The sequence below is a fragment of the Phyllobates terribilis genome, unplaced genomic scaffold (assembly GCF_046119375.1).
Source record: "Phyllobates terribilis strain yellow unplaced genomic scaffold, ASM4611937v1 Scaffold_4__5_contigs__length_816908805, whole genome shotgun sequence".
Taxonomy (NCBI): Eukaryota; Metazoa; Chordata; class Amphibia; order Anura; family Dendrobatidae; genus Phyllobates; species Phyllobates terribilis.
In genome coordinates this window covers 456,791,185-456,810,301 of record NW_027362764.1, presented here as the reverse complement: position 1 = coordinate 456,810,301, position 19,117 = coordinate 456,791,185, and the positions used below count along the sequence as shown (strand labels likewise).

At 41.4% G+C, this 19,117-nt stretch overlaps 1 protein-coding gene across 2 annotated transcripts in view; it reads left to right on the top strand.

Moving 5' to 3' along the window:
• The window catches only part of DROSHA (drosha ribonuclease III), a 303,644-nt gene that overhangs the window by 70,624 nt on the left and 213,903 nt on the right, over window positions 1-19,117 (top strand). For both annotated transcript variants that reach the window (XM_073678641.1, XM_073678640.1), the window contains exons 9-11: window positions 4,790-4,876; window positions 14,075-14,146; window positions 16,643-16,724. In XM_073678641.1, the coding sequence (XP_073534742.1) occupies window positions 4,790-4,876; window positions 14,075-14,146; window positions 16,643-16,724 (241 nt within the window). The remainder of the gene's footprint in view (window positions 1-4,789; window positions 4,877-14,074; window positions 14,147-16,642; window positions 16,725-19,117) is intronic.

The following is a 19,117-nucleotide window of genomic DNA, read 5'->3' as shown; positions in this document are numbered from 1 at the left end:
GCCATGATATGCCGTAACGAGGCAAGGCTAGTCTGGGGAAAGAGACAACAGCGAGACTTGTCCTGGCTCATCTGTATATGCTGAGCTGGGGAATAAAAAATCTACTTTGTCTACATTAAATAAGTGAAAAAATATTTCTTAAATAAGCACCCCCATCAAAGTTTTTATCCTCTTTAATATATTGCAATCATAATATTGTATAGCACTGTGCACTTAAAAGCTTAGAAGGATTCAGCTAGTCAGAATTTAATCACGTGATGCCATAGACCTAATGGAAAACAGAAGAATTAGCTGGGTAGAAAGGAAAATGAGCAATTGTAAGTACACTGCTATATAATATGATGATTGCAATATATTAATGGGATAAAAACTTTGATGGGAGGAGGAGTGCTTCTTTAATCTCCAAATGCTAGATTTGGACTGCAGGCCTGATGTTCTATGATCATATGACTAGACTTTATATACTGATTTCTCTTAATTTAATTCAGTCCATTCATTTTCCAAAGGGAAGCTGAAATCTCATTGATCCCTGTGGCAAGTTCTTTTTCTCCTCCTCTAGTTTTGATAGATCCCTGTGTAAGTCCAGATGAGTATCATTGCATACTTTCTGTCTGCTTTCTATCTGGCTGTTGTATATGTTTAGGTGAACCATAATTTGCAGGTAGATTGGGTAAGCACGGCATAGATTTCTAAGGAACACCATAAAGAATCTGCAGACTAATGTGCCATGCTCCTAACAAAGAGCAGCAGCCTACCGACCAATGCCAGCAGGTAAATCGAAACGCCATATACAGTACAGACCAAAAGTTTGGACACACCTTCTCATTTAAAGATTTTTCTGTATTTTCATGACTTTGAACATTGTACATTCACACTGAAGGCATTAAAACTATGAATTACCACATGTGGAATTATATACTTAACAAAAAGTGTGAAACAACTGAAAATATGTCTTATATTCTAGGTTCTTCAAAGTAGCCACCTTTTGCTTTGATGACTGCTTTGCACACTCTTGGCATTCTCTTGATGAGCTTCAAGAGGTAGTCACCGGAAATGGTTTTCACTTCACAGGTGTGCCCTGTCAGGTTTAATAAGTGGGATTTCTTGCCTTATAAATGGGGTTGGGACCATCAGTTGTGTTGTGCAGAAATCAGGTGGATACACAGCTGATAGTCCTACTGAATAGACTGTTAGAATTTGTATTATGGCAAGAAAAAAGCTGCTAAGTAAAGAAAAACGAATGGCCATCATTACTTTAAGAAATGAAGGTCAGTCAGTCCGAAAAATTGGGCTAACTTTGAAAGTTTCCCCAAGTGCAGTTGCAAAAACCATCAAGCGCTACAAAGAAACTGGCTTACATGAGGACCACCCCAGGAAAGGAAGACCAAGAGTCACCTCTGCTTCTGAGGATAAGTTTATCCGAGTCACCAGCCTCAGAAATCGCAGGTTAACAGCAGCTCAGATTAGAGACCAGGTCAATGCCACACAGAGTTCTAGCAGCAGACACATCTCTACAACAACTGTTAAGAGGAGACTTTGTGCAGCAGGCATTCATGGTAAAATAGCTGCTAGGAAACCACTGCTAAGGACAGGCAACAAGCAGAAGAGACTTGTTTGGGCTAAAGAACACAAGGAATGGACATTAGACCAGTGGAAATCTGTGCTTTGGTCTCATGAGTCCAAATTTGAGATCTTTGGTTCCAACCACCGTGTCTTTTTGCGATGCAAAAAAGGTGAACGGATGGACTCTACATGTCTGGTTCCCACCGTGAAGCATGGAGGAGGAGGTGTGATGGTGTGGGGGTGCTTTGCTGGTGACACTGTTGGGGATTTATTCAGATTTGAAGGCATACTGAACCAGCATGGCTACCACAGCATCTTGCAGCGGCATGCTATTCCATCCGGTTTGCGTTTAGTTGGACCATCATTTATTTTTCAACAGGACAATGACCCCAAACACACCTCCAGGCTGTGTAAGGGCTATTTGACCAAGAAGGAGAGTGATGGGGTGCTACGCCAGATGACCTGGCCTCCACAGTCACCAGACCTGAACCCAATCGAGATGGTTTGGGGTGAGCTGGACCGCAGAGTGAAGGCAAAAGGGCCAACAAGTGCTAAGCATCTCTGGGAACTCCTTCAAGATTGTTGGAAGACCATTTCCGGTGACTACCTCTTGAAGCTCATCAAGAGAATGCCAAGAGTGTGCAAAGCGGTCATCAAAGCAAAAGGTGGCTACTTTGAAGAACTTAGAATATAAGACCTATTTTCAGTTGTTTCACACTTTTTTGTTAAGTATATAATTCCACATGTGTTAATTCATAGTTTTGATGCCTTCAGTGTGAATGTACAATTTTCATAGTAATGAAAAATCTTTAAATGAGAAGATGTGTCCAAACTTTTGGTCTGTACTTTATATGGACCTATAACCGATGATTCGGTATTTAACCTCGGCTATTTACAAATTGCCAATGGTAAGAAAACCTTTGTGAAACATTACTTATTATTTATTAAAATGGTTATTTGACAATTGCCCAAACAGAAAAGTGATTAAAATGTAGGCATGATTTTCTCCCCTGTCTATCTGTCAGTGAGCGTTGCCTACTCAGTTATTTTAGCCGTGTATGTCTTTGTTACTTTTCAGGTCACTTAGCCGTCTGGCTGTGATCTCATACACTTTTATATTGGCTATACGCTGCTATCTTACTGCTGTAATAAATTTCCCAATTCCGCCTGGGAGCAGACGGACTGTCTGAACAGACGAAATATTGAATTTGCATCACTGGTGTGTCTGTAATATAACTATTGGAATCCATTGCACTGTATTAAAATCCTCCACAGAACCCTCCATCATGTTTCACTGCCTTGTGGCGTCCTCTGGGGTTCTGGGACTTGCTATAGTGGATGCTACACAGCAGGTAGTGGGGATAATTAAGTGTAAAAAAACAAAACAAAAAAAAAAACTTTTTTATAGATTAAAAATAAGTCATATTTTAGGATTTGTTCATTGGTTCTTAACAGATCATGAGGATAAGTATCTTGTATTTTAAAGGGTTAATCCCATCTCCATAGATGAGAACTGTTGGATAGTTCTTGTAGAAACAAGCCCTTCTGCCATTTTCTGTTTATTACATTTTTAGCTTTTTATGAGATAGTAACACTATTTTTTCCTTGCGTTTGCAGCCTGTTGCCTAAGAAACCGACCACCGCTGCTGTTTAGCTTGTAAATACTGTACTGAAGCTGGCCTGGATTAGGAAATGGCTTCAAAACAGTGCCTACAAACTCAACAGAAAAAGAACTTTAAAGCACTGTGCTTGTTCGACCACCGCTCCTAGACAGCAGGGGTGGTTGGTCACCTAGGCAACAAGCACTAAAGTAAAGAAAATTGCTCATATCTCAAGAATGGCTAAACCTATTAATAAACAGTAAATTGCAAAAGTGCTTGTTTTTACAACAGTACCCATCTATGATGATGGTAATAACCCTTTCATTGACTAGCAAACTACATGGCACGGCTGTTCTCTACATTTGAATCCTCCATGATAACTTCAAATAGAAGGTAAAGATTTCTTAGCACTTAGTCTCCATAGATCAACTTGGAAGCATGTAACGATTAGTATTGATTACCGATCCTGCAACTTCTCTATATTTATTTCATAGGGGAGAAAAATGATGATAGAATCCCATTAGGAAAATGGACTACTTCCAGTCTACTATAATGGCCATTTCCTCCAGACAGTATCTGTGCCCTATAGATATGCTAATGGGATGGCTCCCTATCTGTATTCTAAGTGGCATATAATAATCTAGGAGTCAGAGAGGGAACCCGGGAGCAGAAGAAATGACATTTCCGCTGACTTTATAAGGCTGTGGATGGTGCGGCAGTCCTGTATTTGAATGCAAAGCGACAACTGGGACAGTGTGCGCTGTGTTTAAGGGCTCCGATGCTTCCAGAGTAATGGATGTCTTTACCTCATATTCCTCAATATAAATGTAATCAAGCGCTGAGAGTTATGACTTTCCTCCCACACAGCGGCAACAGTTAGATGTCTGCAGGGTTTTTATTTAGTTGCTGATGCTGTGGAAAAGGCTTTAACTCCTGACTTTGGCTTGTGATGCTCAATCCTATTGTGAATTATGAGCTACACAGAGTATTTTTTGCATGCATCAATGGAGTTAAATTCCCCACGTTCAGTGCAGAATTGAACAGGTTTCTTGAGTGAGCATAAAAGGAGATTGATGAATTCCGCCCAGCCTTTTTTTTTTCTGCTCCGTGTTGATTTGTGTGTTGTCTGCAAATTGGCAACTGAAATGAACTTTCCCAATTATCTCCTGTTTTGTTTGCGCACTAATTTATTCGCCCGTCCCTACTAATGGTTTGTTGATATATAGAGTGCAGGTTAAAGCGAAATTGGAATTTGTGGACAGCGTCTTATTTTGCTGTTCCTGCTCCTTAATTAACCTTTGTGCCGCCTGGAGGCAGATGTTGGCAGCAGGCTGACTCTGCATTAGAAGACTCTGACGGTCACTTGCTCCTTTCTCCTGATCCTTGGCCCATAGTCTGGGCATCCAGATCACCTGGAAGAACGCCTGATACTTTTATGGATGCATTAAGCATAAACATTATGCGCTGGAAACAACTGATTAACATGTTTTAGACTTCTTTACCTTGCCGCTTAGACAGACTCTTGCCAAGGAAATTTCACTATTCAGACACCTTGAGTAATGAACACCAAGGAGCTGCACAGAACAGCTTTATCACAATCTGATGTCTTCTGCCTCTTGTTTCAGACTGACCGGCCAACTGTTATAGAGTACGATGACCATGAATACATCTTTGAGGGCTTTTCGATGTTCTCTCATTCTCCACTCACAAACGTAAGTCATCGACCTGTTGCTGAATTTCATATATATGTGCGTATCTTTAAATCCAATGGTGGCATAATGGAGAAGTAATACAGTTTGCTGAAATGGTCAATTACTTTCAATGGGATTCTGTTGCTTTTGTTATAGACACAGGACTATTGGAGACCATGAGTAGGCTATGCTCCAGGTTGTATAAGGATCATAAGCGGATGGTTCAGAAGGTATCATTTATTCTTTCATTGGATCTGTCCTAGTTTCTGCTAAATCCAATAAACAAATTAATTAAAACTTCCAAACTGTCCATTTGTGATCCTTCTACAAATGAAAGTGTGGCCTACTCTAGGTCTGCTTTTTCTAATTCTATTCCTGCTAATCTTTCATAATATCAAATTATCCATTAAAGCAAGCATGACTATGACCAAATATCACCATAAAGCATAATAAGCTTTAATAGTACACAGTAATAAAAAAGACATATAATCCACACAATGTAAAGGACAAAAATGTTGAGGTGGCAGGACAAATCAAGAACCCCCGTAATAAACTATTTATATAGGACAGCGTATTTATAGTGAAACCATATGCAAGATCTTGGACACATGTTTCTGCAATTGTACATTTTATAGTGTGAGTTCCTTCTTTATATTGGTTTATATGTGTATATATAAGAATATGCACCGCCTTGTGACTTTTACCTCTGATGAAGCACATCTTGCGAAACGTGCAGTGGGCTGACTGGGCGTCTCGAGCAACAGGGGATCTCTTATTGCCGCATCCTATTGCTGTGTTTGACCATGCAGGGACATGGTCTGATCATACCACAGCTCCCGGGCAGGGGAGGAAACAAGAGTATACCGACATTACAGGATGCGATCACAGCTGCTGCTTTCTGTGAGGTAAAACACGTTTAAAAACAGGCAGCAAATGCTTTACCACACAGAAAGGCTTTATTCACACATCAGTATTTCATCAGTATTTGTATGCCAAAACCAGGAGTGTCTTCAAATCACAGAACAGGTATCAGTCTTTCAATTAGTTTTTCCCTTTATTTGCAGTCCTTGTTGTGGTATACAAAACCTGATGAAAATTATTGACCAGATTCTGATGTGTGAATAAGCCCAAAGAATTCGCTGTGATCCCGTGCTGTTATATCTGTTCACTCTTTAGTTCTCCCCTGTCCAGGAGCTGTAGTATCAGACCATATTACTGCATGGTCAGACACAGCCATTACACAGTACACAGCAGGGGCACATTTATAAGATTATCTCAGCACAGGAACATTTTATTTAAACATCCAATTGTGGAAGTTATTATTATTCCAAGATTTATTGATTAAAATCTACATTGTTAGTGGGAAAACCCCTTTAACATCTGTGAAATAAGCTGGTGTGCCTCATTCTTGTAGTCCTAAAAGTAAGTATAATCTGGTAATTGACCTGCAGAGCGTATTACTATTCCTCAGTCTAATGCCAATCCAGACTATTAAACTGATGTTAACAACTTGATTTCATTCTCTATTGTTCTAGGAAATTGATAACTAGCTGAATATGAATCCACTTTTGATGATCCTGTCCAATTTAGCGATTTGTGTTCTCTTGCTCTTGATTTTTTTTTATTGCAGTAGTTTCTCCTCCGTTTGTATTTTAATTAATTTTTAAAGGCCGCGCTATTCATTTCTGTATCTGTTACATAGTGATGGAAGCGCTTTAGAAACCATGTCTTTTATTTTTATAGCTCCTGCTAATTATTATCTTTGGAGGGCTTTTTTTGTTGACTATGAATCGTTCAGTGATTCTGTAGCTAATGTAATACATTTCTCTACTTTGTTTAGCAATTTGTAGTTTAATCGAACAATCCATATTAGTATTTAGGGATGTAAAATGATCCTGCACAATATAGTGTTGTACTGAACTGTGCAGTGATAAACTTAAATAGGCTGCAATTTTATGGTCCCCATCAAAATCAACATCATAAAATTTATAGTTTGTTTTTATAAGAAAACTTAAAGGAAACCTGTCAGCTGATTGATGCCGCTTGAACCACAGACAGCACCAATCAGCCACTGGCTGCATTATTGTATCCATGTACTTTTTAGCGAAACCTGTTAGAATAGCTGGCCAGGGACTATATGCATCTGGGGTGACTAGTCTGGAGACAGGTAGGTCCCTAGCAGCTCTCCCCACCCAATGCCCCTAGACTGACAAGTCTCTCCCTATACACATACATAGGAAGAGACCTGTTATTCATGTGAGGGGCCAGGGAGAAGCCGCTAGTGACCTGCATCCAAGGCATTCTCTGAAGCGCAGCAGAATAAAAAATACACGGCTGCAATAACTTAGCCAGTTTCTGATTAATTTTGCCTGTAGGTCGGGAATTGTGATGTTCTGAAAACAAAATCATGAAATAAATTGTTGTTTTTGTACATGAGGAACAATATGTCTTGTATCTTCCATTTCTTATCAGGATCTAACTTTCACTTGTTTCTGATCAAGTGGATGGAGACTAACTGTTGTGGTACCTCCGAGATGAGAGGGGTTCCTTCTTTCCTGTCTCTGCAGCACACACAAGTAGCAGCAGCCTGTGGAGCAGTATTCAGCAATACTGAGCAGTGTAGCTGTGAATTCAACTCTGAGATAAGCTAAAACCTTGACTAGAAAGCTGCTGCACTCTGCTTGTGTCCTTTTCCACCTCTTTCTCACTGAGCACCTCCATCTACACCTGATACTTAAGTGTACTTGAGCAAGATGGATTTAAGTAGTTTTTCAGGGGATGAGGTGGGAAGGGCAGGCGGCTTATAAGTGGAGAAGGATGCATTGCTTGTAGTATTAATTTAGGATTAGTTAAAAAGACTGTGACTATTTAAGTGTCAATCTGGAAAATTAAATGGGTTGTTGTGTTTTGTATTATTTCTTTAGATTAATATGACTAGTCGCTTATGAAGGGTCCCAATACTGTTCTCCACTATCTTGAGAGAGGGGATTCGGACGTTCTCTGCTCTCAGAAGATGGTGGTTGGAATTCTCATTCATGTATATGGAAATTCCAACCACCTCTCTACTGGCATCACCGCTGAACAGGGCCCTGTTGTCGAGAGAGATGCGAGTTCTGTTGGCGTTGGTGACATTTATGTCATCAACTGGGTATCCTACCTTAAATGTATGAGATGCGAATTCCCTGTTTTAAAGGACAGTAATATAAACAAGTGTTTTTAAGATCTTTCTATTTATTTGGATTTATAAAAATGAATTGAGATTCTGATTATTCAGAAGGCCTTCTAAAGAACAGGGTCCATAGAGCTTTGTGAACCTACTACTGTGTAGGACAGGGCTTCTCAAACTTTTTCCATCCAGATCTTAGCGAGTCCTTGGCCTTACCACTAGTGGTTGAAGTTCATGTCAAAAATAATGCCCAGTTTACCTCGTCAACATCTAGGGGGCACCTTACAGTGGTTAGCACTGCTGCTTTGAAGTGCTGGATTCAGATCCCACCAAAGACAACATCTACAAGGCATGTTTTGTTGCCCCGTGTTTGCGTGGGGTTTCTTCAGTAACTCCGAACATACGGATAGGGATTTTAAATATTGATCCCCAATGGGAACTATGATAATAAAGTCTGTACAGTGCTGTGGAGTATTATGGCGCTATATAAGCGAGTAAAGTAAAATAGATGCAATGGTGTTGTCTATCCATACTGCCTTTTGACCACTGATAACATCCGATGCTTTACCTAATGTTGGCCAAGGGGGTTCCCACCTGGGACATTTGTGGGATATCGATGAGATATGCCTTAGATGTCCAATAATAATGGGACCTGCATCTTTCTTGAGATTGGGACCCTGCTGTGCTCTGTCGGGAATGGAGAGGTAACCGTACATGGGGAGCTTAGGAAATTAAACTTGTTCACATTTTTCTGATTTCACTATGCCATAAATATCTAATTTTTTTGAAGGTTGGAAAATAAAAAAAAATAAAAAAAGGTCTAATTAATTTTATATGGAATAGGCTTAAGGTTAATATTAAGTATTCAGTATGCAGCTCCACCATGTCATTTACTACATATTTAAGCCTAACCAGATTAAATGTAGTTAACAGGACTAATTCCTCCCTGTGCATGTTTAATAGCATTGAATTATACAATCCCAGCTAACCTAAGTAGTAATTGAGTTGTATAGTCACATATATTAGAGGAGCCGAATACCAAAGTATTGTGAAATAGTCTTATCTAAACTATTCTATGTTTTATAATGGAATCTGTGGGGAGTAGACTATTTGCTGGCACATGTTCACAATTACCTATCATCATTTCAAGACAACACCAAGAATGAATTTACACAGAGCTGATACTCAGTGGATTTTACCTGCAGATTTGATGGGATTTTACAAATGTCACCCACATGCTACAGACACTTTCCCCTGTAATAATAATGTTGCAGATTTGATGCCATTGTTAAAAAGCTGTGTAATTTTACCAGTTTTAAAGGGGTTTACCAATAAACAAAATACACTTTGATTCATAGATCTTAAAATAAAAATAACTTCCACAATTGGATGTTTAAAAAAATGTTCCTGTGCTGAGATAATCTTATAAATGTGCCCCTGCTGTGTACTGTGTAATGGCTGTGTCTGACCGTACAGGGACATGGTCTGATCATATCACAGCTGCTGGGCAAGGAGGAAGCAAGAGAGTATTCAGACAGGACAGCATGGGATCGCAGCTGATTCTGTTGCTCTACTGTCTGTGTACAAGGCTCCATTATGATTATTAGCCAAGACACTTATGTGAACAGAGCTAATTCTTGAGTTGTATCTACTTTATGTATTTAAGAGTTGAGCAGTAAGATTTTAGGACCCCGCTCCGGCATAGACCTTTATATTCTGCGGCCTCCGGACCACAGCTCTTTGGACCACATTTTACCTGCCAGTATCCCCATCGTCCATTCTGATGAGTAGGCCCAGCACAATGTAAAGGGTGCATCACACTGCAACAATGGTGTTGTGCCAGGCCTCCTAAAAAGAAGAGGTGCAGAGAATGCTGACAGGTAGAAGATTCCAAGAGATATGGTCCAGTCTCCATGGACTGTCGACTTGGCCGAAGGGCCAGAGTCCTGTAAATCTTTTTGATCTACTCTAGTTGTTAAAAAATGGTAAGAAGTTCTATGACAACTGTTATGGCCACCGCTGTAGTGTGCATTTTCATCAAGCTTGACCCCTTTATAGCGCCACATACCTAATATTATCTGTCATTTGGATTCAAAGGGCAAAATAATTACATTGTCCTCTTTATTAAATATTAGAGAATCCAAATCATAGAATGATCCACAATTGGTCCCAGTTGTCTCCCAAGTGATTGGTAATGATGCGGAAACTATGATACTTTACAGTTAAGGGTGGATCGATGTTCTAAAACTCTATAAAGACTAATAGTTGATTGATGATGTGAGATCAATTTTCACATAGAAGCTATTATGATATAACCAGTATTCTTGTCCTCTGCAGCTGTGCGCTGCTCTCATAGAGGGGGCTTTGAGAAATCGGTCGGTGACTCGGGATCCAGACCACCACTGATCTGATCTTAACAAGGACAATGAAATCTGTAAAAACATTAGTAAAGTTTATTTACTTTTTTAGATCTATGTTGGGTGAAGTTTGCCAGAATATTTATATATTTTTTAACATGTCCTTTATTCTGTTCTCATTATAAGGGTCTTACCGTAAGGACTATATTGCGGGGGATGCTGGCAACAGTGATTTCACATGCCATTTGCTGTTACAGGTTTTATAAACCCTGAATAACCCCTTTAATCCAGACAAAATTTCGACCCTATATTAGATCTTGGTATTCTGACCTCAGGCTATGCCCCAGACCAGGCTCCTTTTCGGGTGGTCAGGTTCTGCATTGTTCGGAGCAGCTCTGTACATGATGTCCTGACGCTGGGCAGTATTTGAATACTATGTGCAGTGGAGTCGGGAGCGAGGACAGGTAAGTAATTGATATGGTCTGTTATCTATTGGGCGAGTTTGTTGGATCATTTCCCGGACAAAACGAGACTGTTTGCGACTATGAGTAAGGGTAGTCCATGCCGGTCTGATCTCTTGTAGGTCTACCACATTAATCACAAGAGTTTTGTTGGGGAAGGCAGCCTTTTTTCCATATTTGTGGGGAACGTGAGTAACAAGCAGTGTTAAGAAGCTAGAAGCGTGGTATTGAGAATGTTTAATGTCAAGAAGCCCTCTCTGTATTAAGCTCATAATCACATTACGATTTTCTCCTAGTCTAATGAATCCTCACATAAGTAGAATCCGTTTCCTTGCACACATTTCCCAGACTTTCTCTTTCCATACTTTGCATTAAAAGGCTCAGGAGAGAAAATAAAATGCAATTATTAGGTGTGAACTTCTCCTATAATCAGATTAGCACCGTTTATTACTTTTGGTCCCATGTGTAATGACACAGCAGCTAGTACAAAAGTGAATATTCTTCAGCGCGTGTGCTGTCTGTTGCGCACCGGTCGTTCTCATCTCTTTTATTTCCACAGCAAAGGAAAACTCTGGTGAGTTTTATTAGTAATAAACAAAAATAACATTTTTCTCAATTTTGTCTTGGTGACGCCCAAGTTTTCCACACCTGAAGCTGTTAAAAGATGCTTAAAACATCTTCTGAGCCTGAGCATATGAACAGCAAGGTGTTTTGCAAGTGTGTCTTCATTCTTTTGAGCTGTTTCTAGGCTTTTTCAGACGGGTTTCTGAGCAGACCCAACTGAAAGAAGCCGTGAGCAGCTTTGTTGAGACGTGGAGTGGTATAGTAGTCATGATGGACCCGTTTTGTACGCCAGTCTTTTATGAAGAGCGCACTGGAGTAATATGTCCAAATTCACTAAGAGGTGTGCAACTTTTATTGATCTTGGCTCGCCTTTCAGCTGTCGTTCACCACTACAAGGGACTCATTGATGTCGTAATTTTAGGCATGTTTGTGCAAATTAGGATGATTTTCTTGTGATTGCTCATCCATGCCATGTCTTGGCTCAGTTTTGCTTACTTTTAGAAATGGTTAGCGGACCTGAACTGGCGTAAAAATACAAAAAGTCGCGAAATTTTTGCCCAGTTACAAACTGCACTGAAATATTATGACATTTCAGGAACTGTTATGTTAGGATAAGGTGATAACCACTTGATGAATCAGGGCCATTGACTTCTGGATAAACAAAGCAGCGGTCTGGTTTACAACCCATGCTCCAATCAAGTAATGTGGAGGACCCTCAGCCATAGTGGAGTGCAGACTCTGTATAGAGATCATCTTTCTGGAGTATCTGGCAGAACATGGAGCAGTATATGAACTTTGATTTTAAAGGGACTCTGTCACTAGGTTTTTGTTATGCTGAGAGCAGCATAATATAGGAAAAGAGACCCTGATTCCAGCAATTTGTCACTAACTGGGCTACGTGCTGTGGTTTTTATAAAAAGAACGGTTTAATCAGCATGAGATCAGAGGACTAGTAAACTTGCTGCCATGTAGCCCAACATATTCATGAGGTTTTTAATATCACGCCCCACCACTGATTGGCAGCTTTCTGTGTACACTGTGCGTAGGCAGAAATCTGCCCATCAATGGTGTGGTTAGGGTTATACATAGAAATGTTAGATCTGCAGCAGATAAAAGTGATTTTATTAAAGCTGCTGCAAGCAGCCTAGTAGGTGACACATTGCTGGAATCAGTGTCTGCAGAGCTCAGCGTGCAGAGATCTCAGATGGGGTACAAAAACCTGGTGACACATTCCCTTTATGCTTTGTTTTTCTTGAGATTAAGCTATGGGAGAATTGAACCGTTGCAGTCTCCTCCATAGATTACAAATGATTGCTGTAAGACCCCATAGCTGAATACGCAGTAATCCGCTTATTGTCAGAAAAACTTACCCGTGCCCCCGTACACCCAAAAAGGTTTAGTATAAAATGGTCATCAGCATCAATGTTACTATACGCAAAGGAGAACGCTGGGTATAAGTAATGCAAAACTTACTTTAATCTGTTATTTAGGTGGCCCTCCAAGAAAAAAAAGCAACTAAATTTTACCTTTTTTTTTTACCAAGGAAAAGTGAAGTCTACTCACCCCATTTAGTTAGTTTCCACCAGTCCATGTGGGTCTGTGGATTGGTGGCGGTTTGGGAGCAATCCATGAGCAGTGATTGTCCGGCATTGCCCGGGGGGCCCTATACTGTGAAGTCATAGGCATCAGATAGTAAAATCTTTTGGCTCATGAGACGAGCATTAAAAAGCAAACAAAAAAAAAAAAACCTATAATGGTATGTTCACAGATTATTTGCAGCAGATTTTTCTGTGTAAATGTGTTTTTACTTGTTTTTTTTTCTTATTCATTGAAATCCATGATAATCGCCACAAACACGCTGAAAATATTATATTAACATGCTGCAGATGTAAAAAAAACTTTGGTTCAATTCAGAAATAAGCGGCATGTGCAGTAGACTTCAGAAGTCTCGCTCACTTTGCTGGTTCTGTAAAACGCTGCATTTTTACTCTTTTAAAACACTTGGCAAAAATGCAGCATGTGAATAGGCCCTGAAGGTATGTGCACATATTGAGTATTTGCAGCTGATTTTTCTGTACTAAAAGTGCATCTCTTGAAAGTTATCTTGCAGCGTACAAGACTCGCGTTTGTGATGCGTTTTTACTTTAGTATTTTTGTCTTCATTGACACTTGGTGAGACCTAATGAGCTAAATGACCAGATGGTGGTATATGTAATATCTGCTAGGAAAGAAATGCAGAAGCTGATGGCAATGAATATATTTTACTATTTATGTCATTACATTATATTGGATGTTCGCTAGCTTTTGCAGGATACCGAATGTTGCCTAAAATTGGCATAACACTTCAGTGATAGAGAATATAAGTGATGAGCATTTCTTATTTGTTGGCTATTTCCATATCTTAAGCCCCTCGTCCTGGTGGCTGTAATGTGATGCATGCTGTTTACACTGTGCTGGATGTGACACGCTGCGGCCACTAGATGGCGATACAATTCTTCCTTGAGGAACCTGCGGGACCTTGCGGAGGATGAAAGTCCATCTCTCATTCCAGGGTCCTTTTTTTCCCTTCTTTGTTTTATACACTGCCTTGGTTTGCAGCTAAGTGCTCTCAGAGATGCTGCAGTCTCAAGTTATCCCTTAAAAATGATTGCTGTTCTCCTTGCTATTGCAGATTCCCCTGTGCAAAGTAATCCGGTTTAACATTGACTACACAATTCATTTCATTGAGGAAATGATGCCCGAGGTAAGGAATAACCCTTTTGTTGCTGGACCCTGCCAAAGAAAATCCTATGTCGGCTGTAATGGATTTAACACGCACTTGGGCATTTTTTGTATTCCTTTTCTTACTGATATCGGATCACTGAAGACACAGGAATGGGTTTAGTAAGACGTAGCAGAATTGGCGCCCACCACCTTGCGTTCAGCTTAGTCTGGGGCCGCGCAGGCAGCAGGTGAATTGGAGGGTCACCTCTCCACCCCGTCCCCGCAGTTCATGGGCAGGACACAAATGCATTGTAGTACATCAGCACCTTTTCCAGCTGCAGCAAGCACGTCAATAGCAAATTAACTTGTACCGCTCTTAGCTCTTGTCTGTGTCATCTAAACGAATTAAAAGGTGACATTCTGCAATCTAATAGAGGGTTTTTCCTAAAATGTAAATGTGAGATGTCTGAGGTTTTTCCAGGCCGGCCATAACTCTCTGCTCGCACGCTCCTCTGACTTGTAATCCATTTAAAAGCCATCGCTGCCATATTGCATTGTGCACAACACCCTGCAGGGCCGTTCTTCACATTCCGGGTAATTGTGCTGCAGGTAATAGCGTGCGGAGAGCTGGTCATTCCCGGCTAGTAATGGACTGAAGGGCACCCGTGTTATCATGGCCCTGGATTAATTGTGCCTGCCAGCCCTTCCAATAGAGCTATGAGTTAATACCAAGGGCAAGCCGTGTTGGGAAAGTGCTTAGAAGCAGCGCGGCGGTGGCGACTAATGTGCAGATCGCATTCTCCTACTTATTAGTCTGTTCCTTCCGCCCATTCCACCCTGGCACTGTGTTGCCAGATATGTTTATTGCTTTTATCCTAGCTTTAGGGGAGATGACAATCTCCGTTTCTCAAATAGACACGGACAACGACAGCGCTGCGTGCGGAGTATAATTAAAGTCTAATGAAGCAAGCCTTATTATATTAGCACAATCTCATTTTCTCTCCGTATTATGCCATTATGCTTTTTCTTCTTGGCCATGCATCCTCTCCTCCTTACGCCATGCTATTTTGTTTTCTCTAATATTTATAAAAGGTCTGGAATGACATTTCTAAATAAGATGAATGCAGACTTCAAAATGATTCATTGTCTGCTATTGAATCTGTCGTAATGTTGGCAAACTAGCAATAAAGTACAGCAGGGAACCTGCTAGTCTTAACGTAGTCTTATTGTCATGCTTGGCTGCCTATGTGCGTACAGATGCTTAACAATGCATCTTTGTCGCGGAGAACATAGCCGAGGTGTACTGAGCTGGATGGGATTTGCATGGTGGGAGTTAAAAGCATCCATGTTTTTAAATGGTCTTTTTTTGTGGGAGATTTATAATTATCTATGGACACAAACAAGTCATGATCCTTACTAACTAAATAATGCTGATCTGCCAGCGATCATTCGCGAGGCCTGGAAGGTGCTCCAGTGGCTGCAGCTGTATAGCGAGGGCCCATCTGCTCAGATTACTGCTTACACTTCTGACGTTGCAGAGAATATTTTAGCTACAGAACAAAACACTACATGCTGATGGAAAAAATAGTATTTTCCAGAATATTGATAATCGCCAGAGACCTTCATGACTGCACCTTGTCTCAACTTCTATTAAAGGAAATCTGTCACCAGGTTTTTGAGCAGCATAATGTAGAGCCAGAGACTCTAATTCCAGCCATGCATCACTTATTGGGCTGCTTGCTTCAGTTTGGATAAAACCCCTGTTTTCTCTGCTGCTGATCCACCAGTTCTGTGAATGCTGAGCTCTGTAACCCCGCCCACACCACTGATTGGCAGCTTTCTGTGTACACTGTGCATAGGCAGAAAGCTGCCAATCAGTGGTGTGGGTGGAGTTATACAGAGCTCATGAATATGGAGGACATCATGGCAGCAGGTTTACTAGTCCTCTAGTGATCTGCTGATAAACCATAAATTTTATAAGAACTACAGCAAGCAGCCCAGTAAGTGACAGATTGCTGGAATCAGGGTCTCTGTCTCTACATTATGCTAGTGGTAAAAAACAATGACAGATTCCCTTTAAAAACTACCACTCATTCCGCAAAAAAAACAAAACAAGAATAGCGAGTAAAATACCAACCCCAGATTGTTTCCTTGGACTGGCACTTCGGGTTGCAGGCCTGCATTTTTCTCTTTTTTAGTATCCAGGTTGATTTTTCCTTGGGCCAGGTAGCATGAAACATCACCACTAATAAATTTAAATGTTTGCTTTGATATTGGTTATAACATCGCCAAATTACCCAGCTATCATTAAACCATAATTGCCCTGCAGGGGGCGCTCCATATAGATCTTACAAGCTACAGCTAGAATGATGCAGTAAATCGGTTTTACTATTGGATATAACTGAATGATATGTTCCCATAATAACCCTTTCTGTGTACGCCTAGTGACCTCATTACCTGCGTGCCATATACTGCGTCCCTCGCAGGGGCTAATAGTAATATGGATACTAATATACAACCTCCTTGTTTTCCTCAGCATTTCTGTGTAAAAGGACTGGAACTGTTTTCTTCCTATCTGTTCAGGGACATATTAGAGCTTCATGACTGGAATCTTATTGGTACGTCTGTTTTACTTGCTTTCTGAAATGCTTCACCCCGTGGGCTTTAAATGCACTGAACCATTTAGTAGCCTACGTGTCATGTCTGTTTTTTATTCCTCGGTATTACTGCACGCAGTAAAACTTTTGTCTTGTTAGTCCTATTTATTATATCTCATGTCAGAATCCAAACCACAAACATAATGCATTCACTTCTCTCCAGTCACTTACAACCACCTTCTTGTAATTTCCTTCCCTTATCGGTTTTAATTTCCCCAAGGATTTTTTTTACTCTTAGAAATCTCTAAAAAACTCCCCATCAGGAAGAACATTAGAATGCATCATTCATGGCCCTGATCTGTATGATGCACACACTTTCCATAGTATGGCATTAATATATACCCAGTTGTAGAGATTTTACAGTATAGCAGGGGAGCATCCAAGGATACATGGCTGTAAACTGTGCAACTGCTGAGGCCTGATTGCTTCATACTATGCATGGCCTAGCTTATATGTTATATCATGGTACAACGATACATTACACTAGAAAACTATATAAGAATATATAGACCAACAGCCAGACCACATTGTACGCCATGATCCCTTGGACTATCGAGGATGTTACATTACTGGCGCCAGGCACAGTGAAGAACTAGAACTGGGCAGTTTGCATTTATTTTGCTGTACTGCAACCAAAATAACTTTTGGTTAGTATACACTATGCCTGCTATACAGGTTATGGAAACAGAACATATATATAGATATTATATATACACTATATACTGTATATATAAAAAATATAAATGAAATGTGTGTGTACATATCTGTACACACACACATACACACTGTGCATATAGTTTATAGTGTGTATATATTATATATGTGTTTGTGTGTGAATATATACAGGGTGGTCCAAAAGTAGGTGGACAGAAAGTGTAATAAGGTTATGAAGGGGGAGATTTATCAAACATGGTGTAAAGTGAAACTGGCTCAGTTGCCCTTAGCAACCAATCAGATTCCACTATTCATTCCTCACACTCTTTGGAAAATGAAAAGTGGAATCTGATTGGTTGCTAAGGGCAACTGAGCTAGTTTCTCAGATCTAGTTTTCACAGATAGATCTCCCCCAAATCTGTTTTCTTTTCAGATAATTCAGATAACACATAATGGCAAATAATTTAAATACAGATCAAAGAAAATGGATTTTAACAGAGTATTGGAAATCTCAAAATGCTGAAACCGTTACAGCAAATTGGGTTGCACCATTTGGTACTCAAGCCCCAAAGAGACAAACCATTTACCGCAGAGGTCCCCAACCGCCGGTCCGCGGACCAGGACCGGGCCGTTGGGGTTTTTCAGCCGGTCCGCGGGGAGAGGGGGCCCCTCCAGCCTCCAGCAGGGCCGCCATCAGGGCATGACTGCCCTGACTCCAGTATGGGGCCCGGCCGGTAGGAGCCCCCTCGGAGCCCCCCTCTTGTGCGTCTCTCTCCTCATGGGGCCCCCGGCCGCATGCTAAGCGCCGGGTCCGGGACATCTTAGCGCTGCGCTGCTGCGGCAGCACCTTCATGATTCCCCTGACTTCCGGTCATGTGACGGCGCCGTCACATGGCCGGAAGTCAGGAGAACCTGGTGTCAGCGATTTGGACGAGCGCCAGGATTCTGCAGGGATCGCATGGGGGTAAGTATAACAAGTTTTATTTTTTTTTAAATACAATTAACTAGGAGTGGGGGGAATGGGAGATGCACATGGGGGGAGGGGAGAGATGAGAGATGCACATGGGGGAGGGGAGAGATGAGAGATCCACATGGGGGGGAGGGGAGAGATGAGAGATCCACATGGGGGGGAGGGGAGAGATGAGAGATGCACATGGGGGAGGGGAGAGATGAGAGATCCACATGGGGGGGAGGGGAGAGATGAGAGATGCACATGGGGGGGAGGGGAGAGATGAGAGATGCACATGGGGGGAGGGGAGAGATGAGAGATGCACATGGGAGGGAGGGGAGAGATGAGAGATGCACGGGGGGGTGAGAGATGCACGGGGGGTGGATGAGAGATTCACGGGGGGTAAGTATAACAAGTTTTATTTTTTTTTAAATACAATTAACTAGGAGTGGGGGGAATGGGAGATGCACATGGGGGGAGGGGAGAGATGAGAGATGCACATGGGGGGGAGGGGAGAGATGAGAGATGCACATGGGGGGGAGGGGAGAGATGAGAGATGCACATGGGGGGGGAGGGGAGAGATGAGAGATGCACATGGGGGGGGAGGGGAGAGATGAGAGATGCACATGGGGGAGGGGAGAGATGAGAGATGCACATGGGGGGGAGGGGAGAGATGAGAGATGCACATGGGGGGGAGGGGAGAGATGAGAGATGCACATGGGGGGAGGGGAGAGATGAGAGATGCACATGG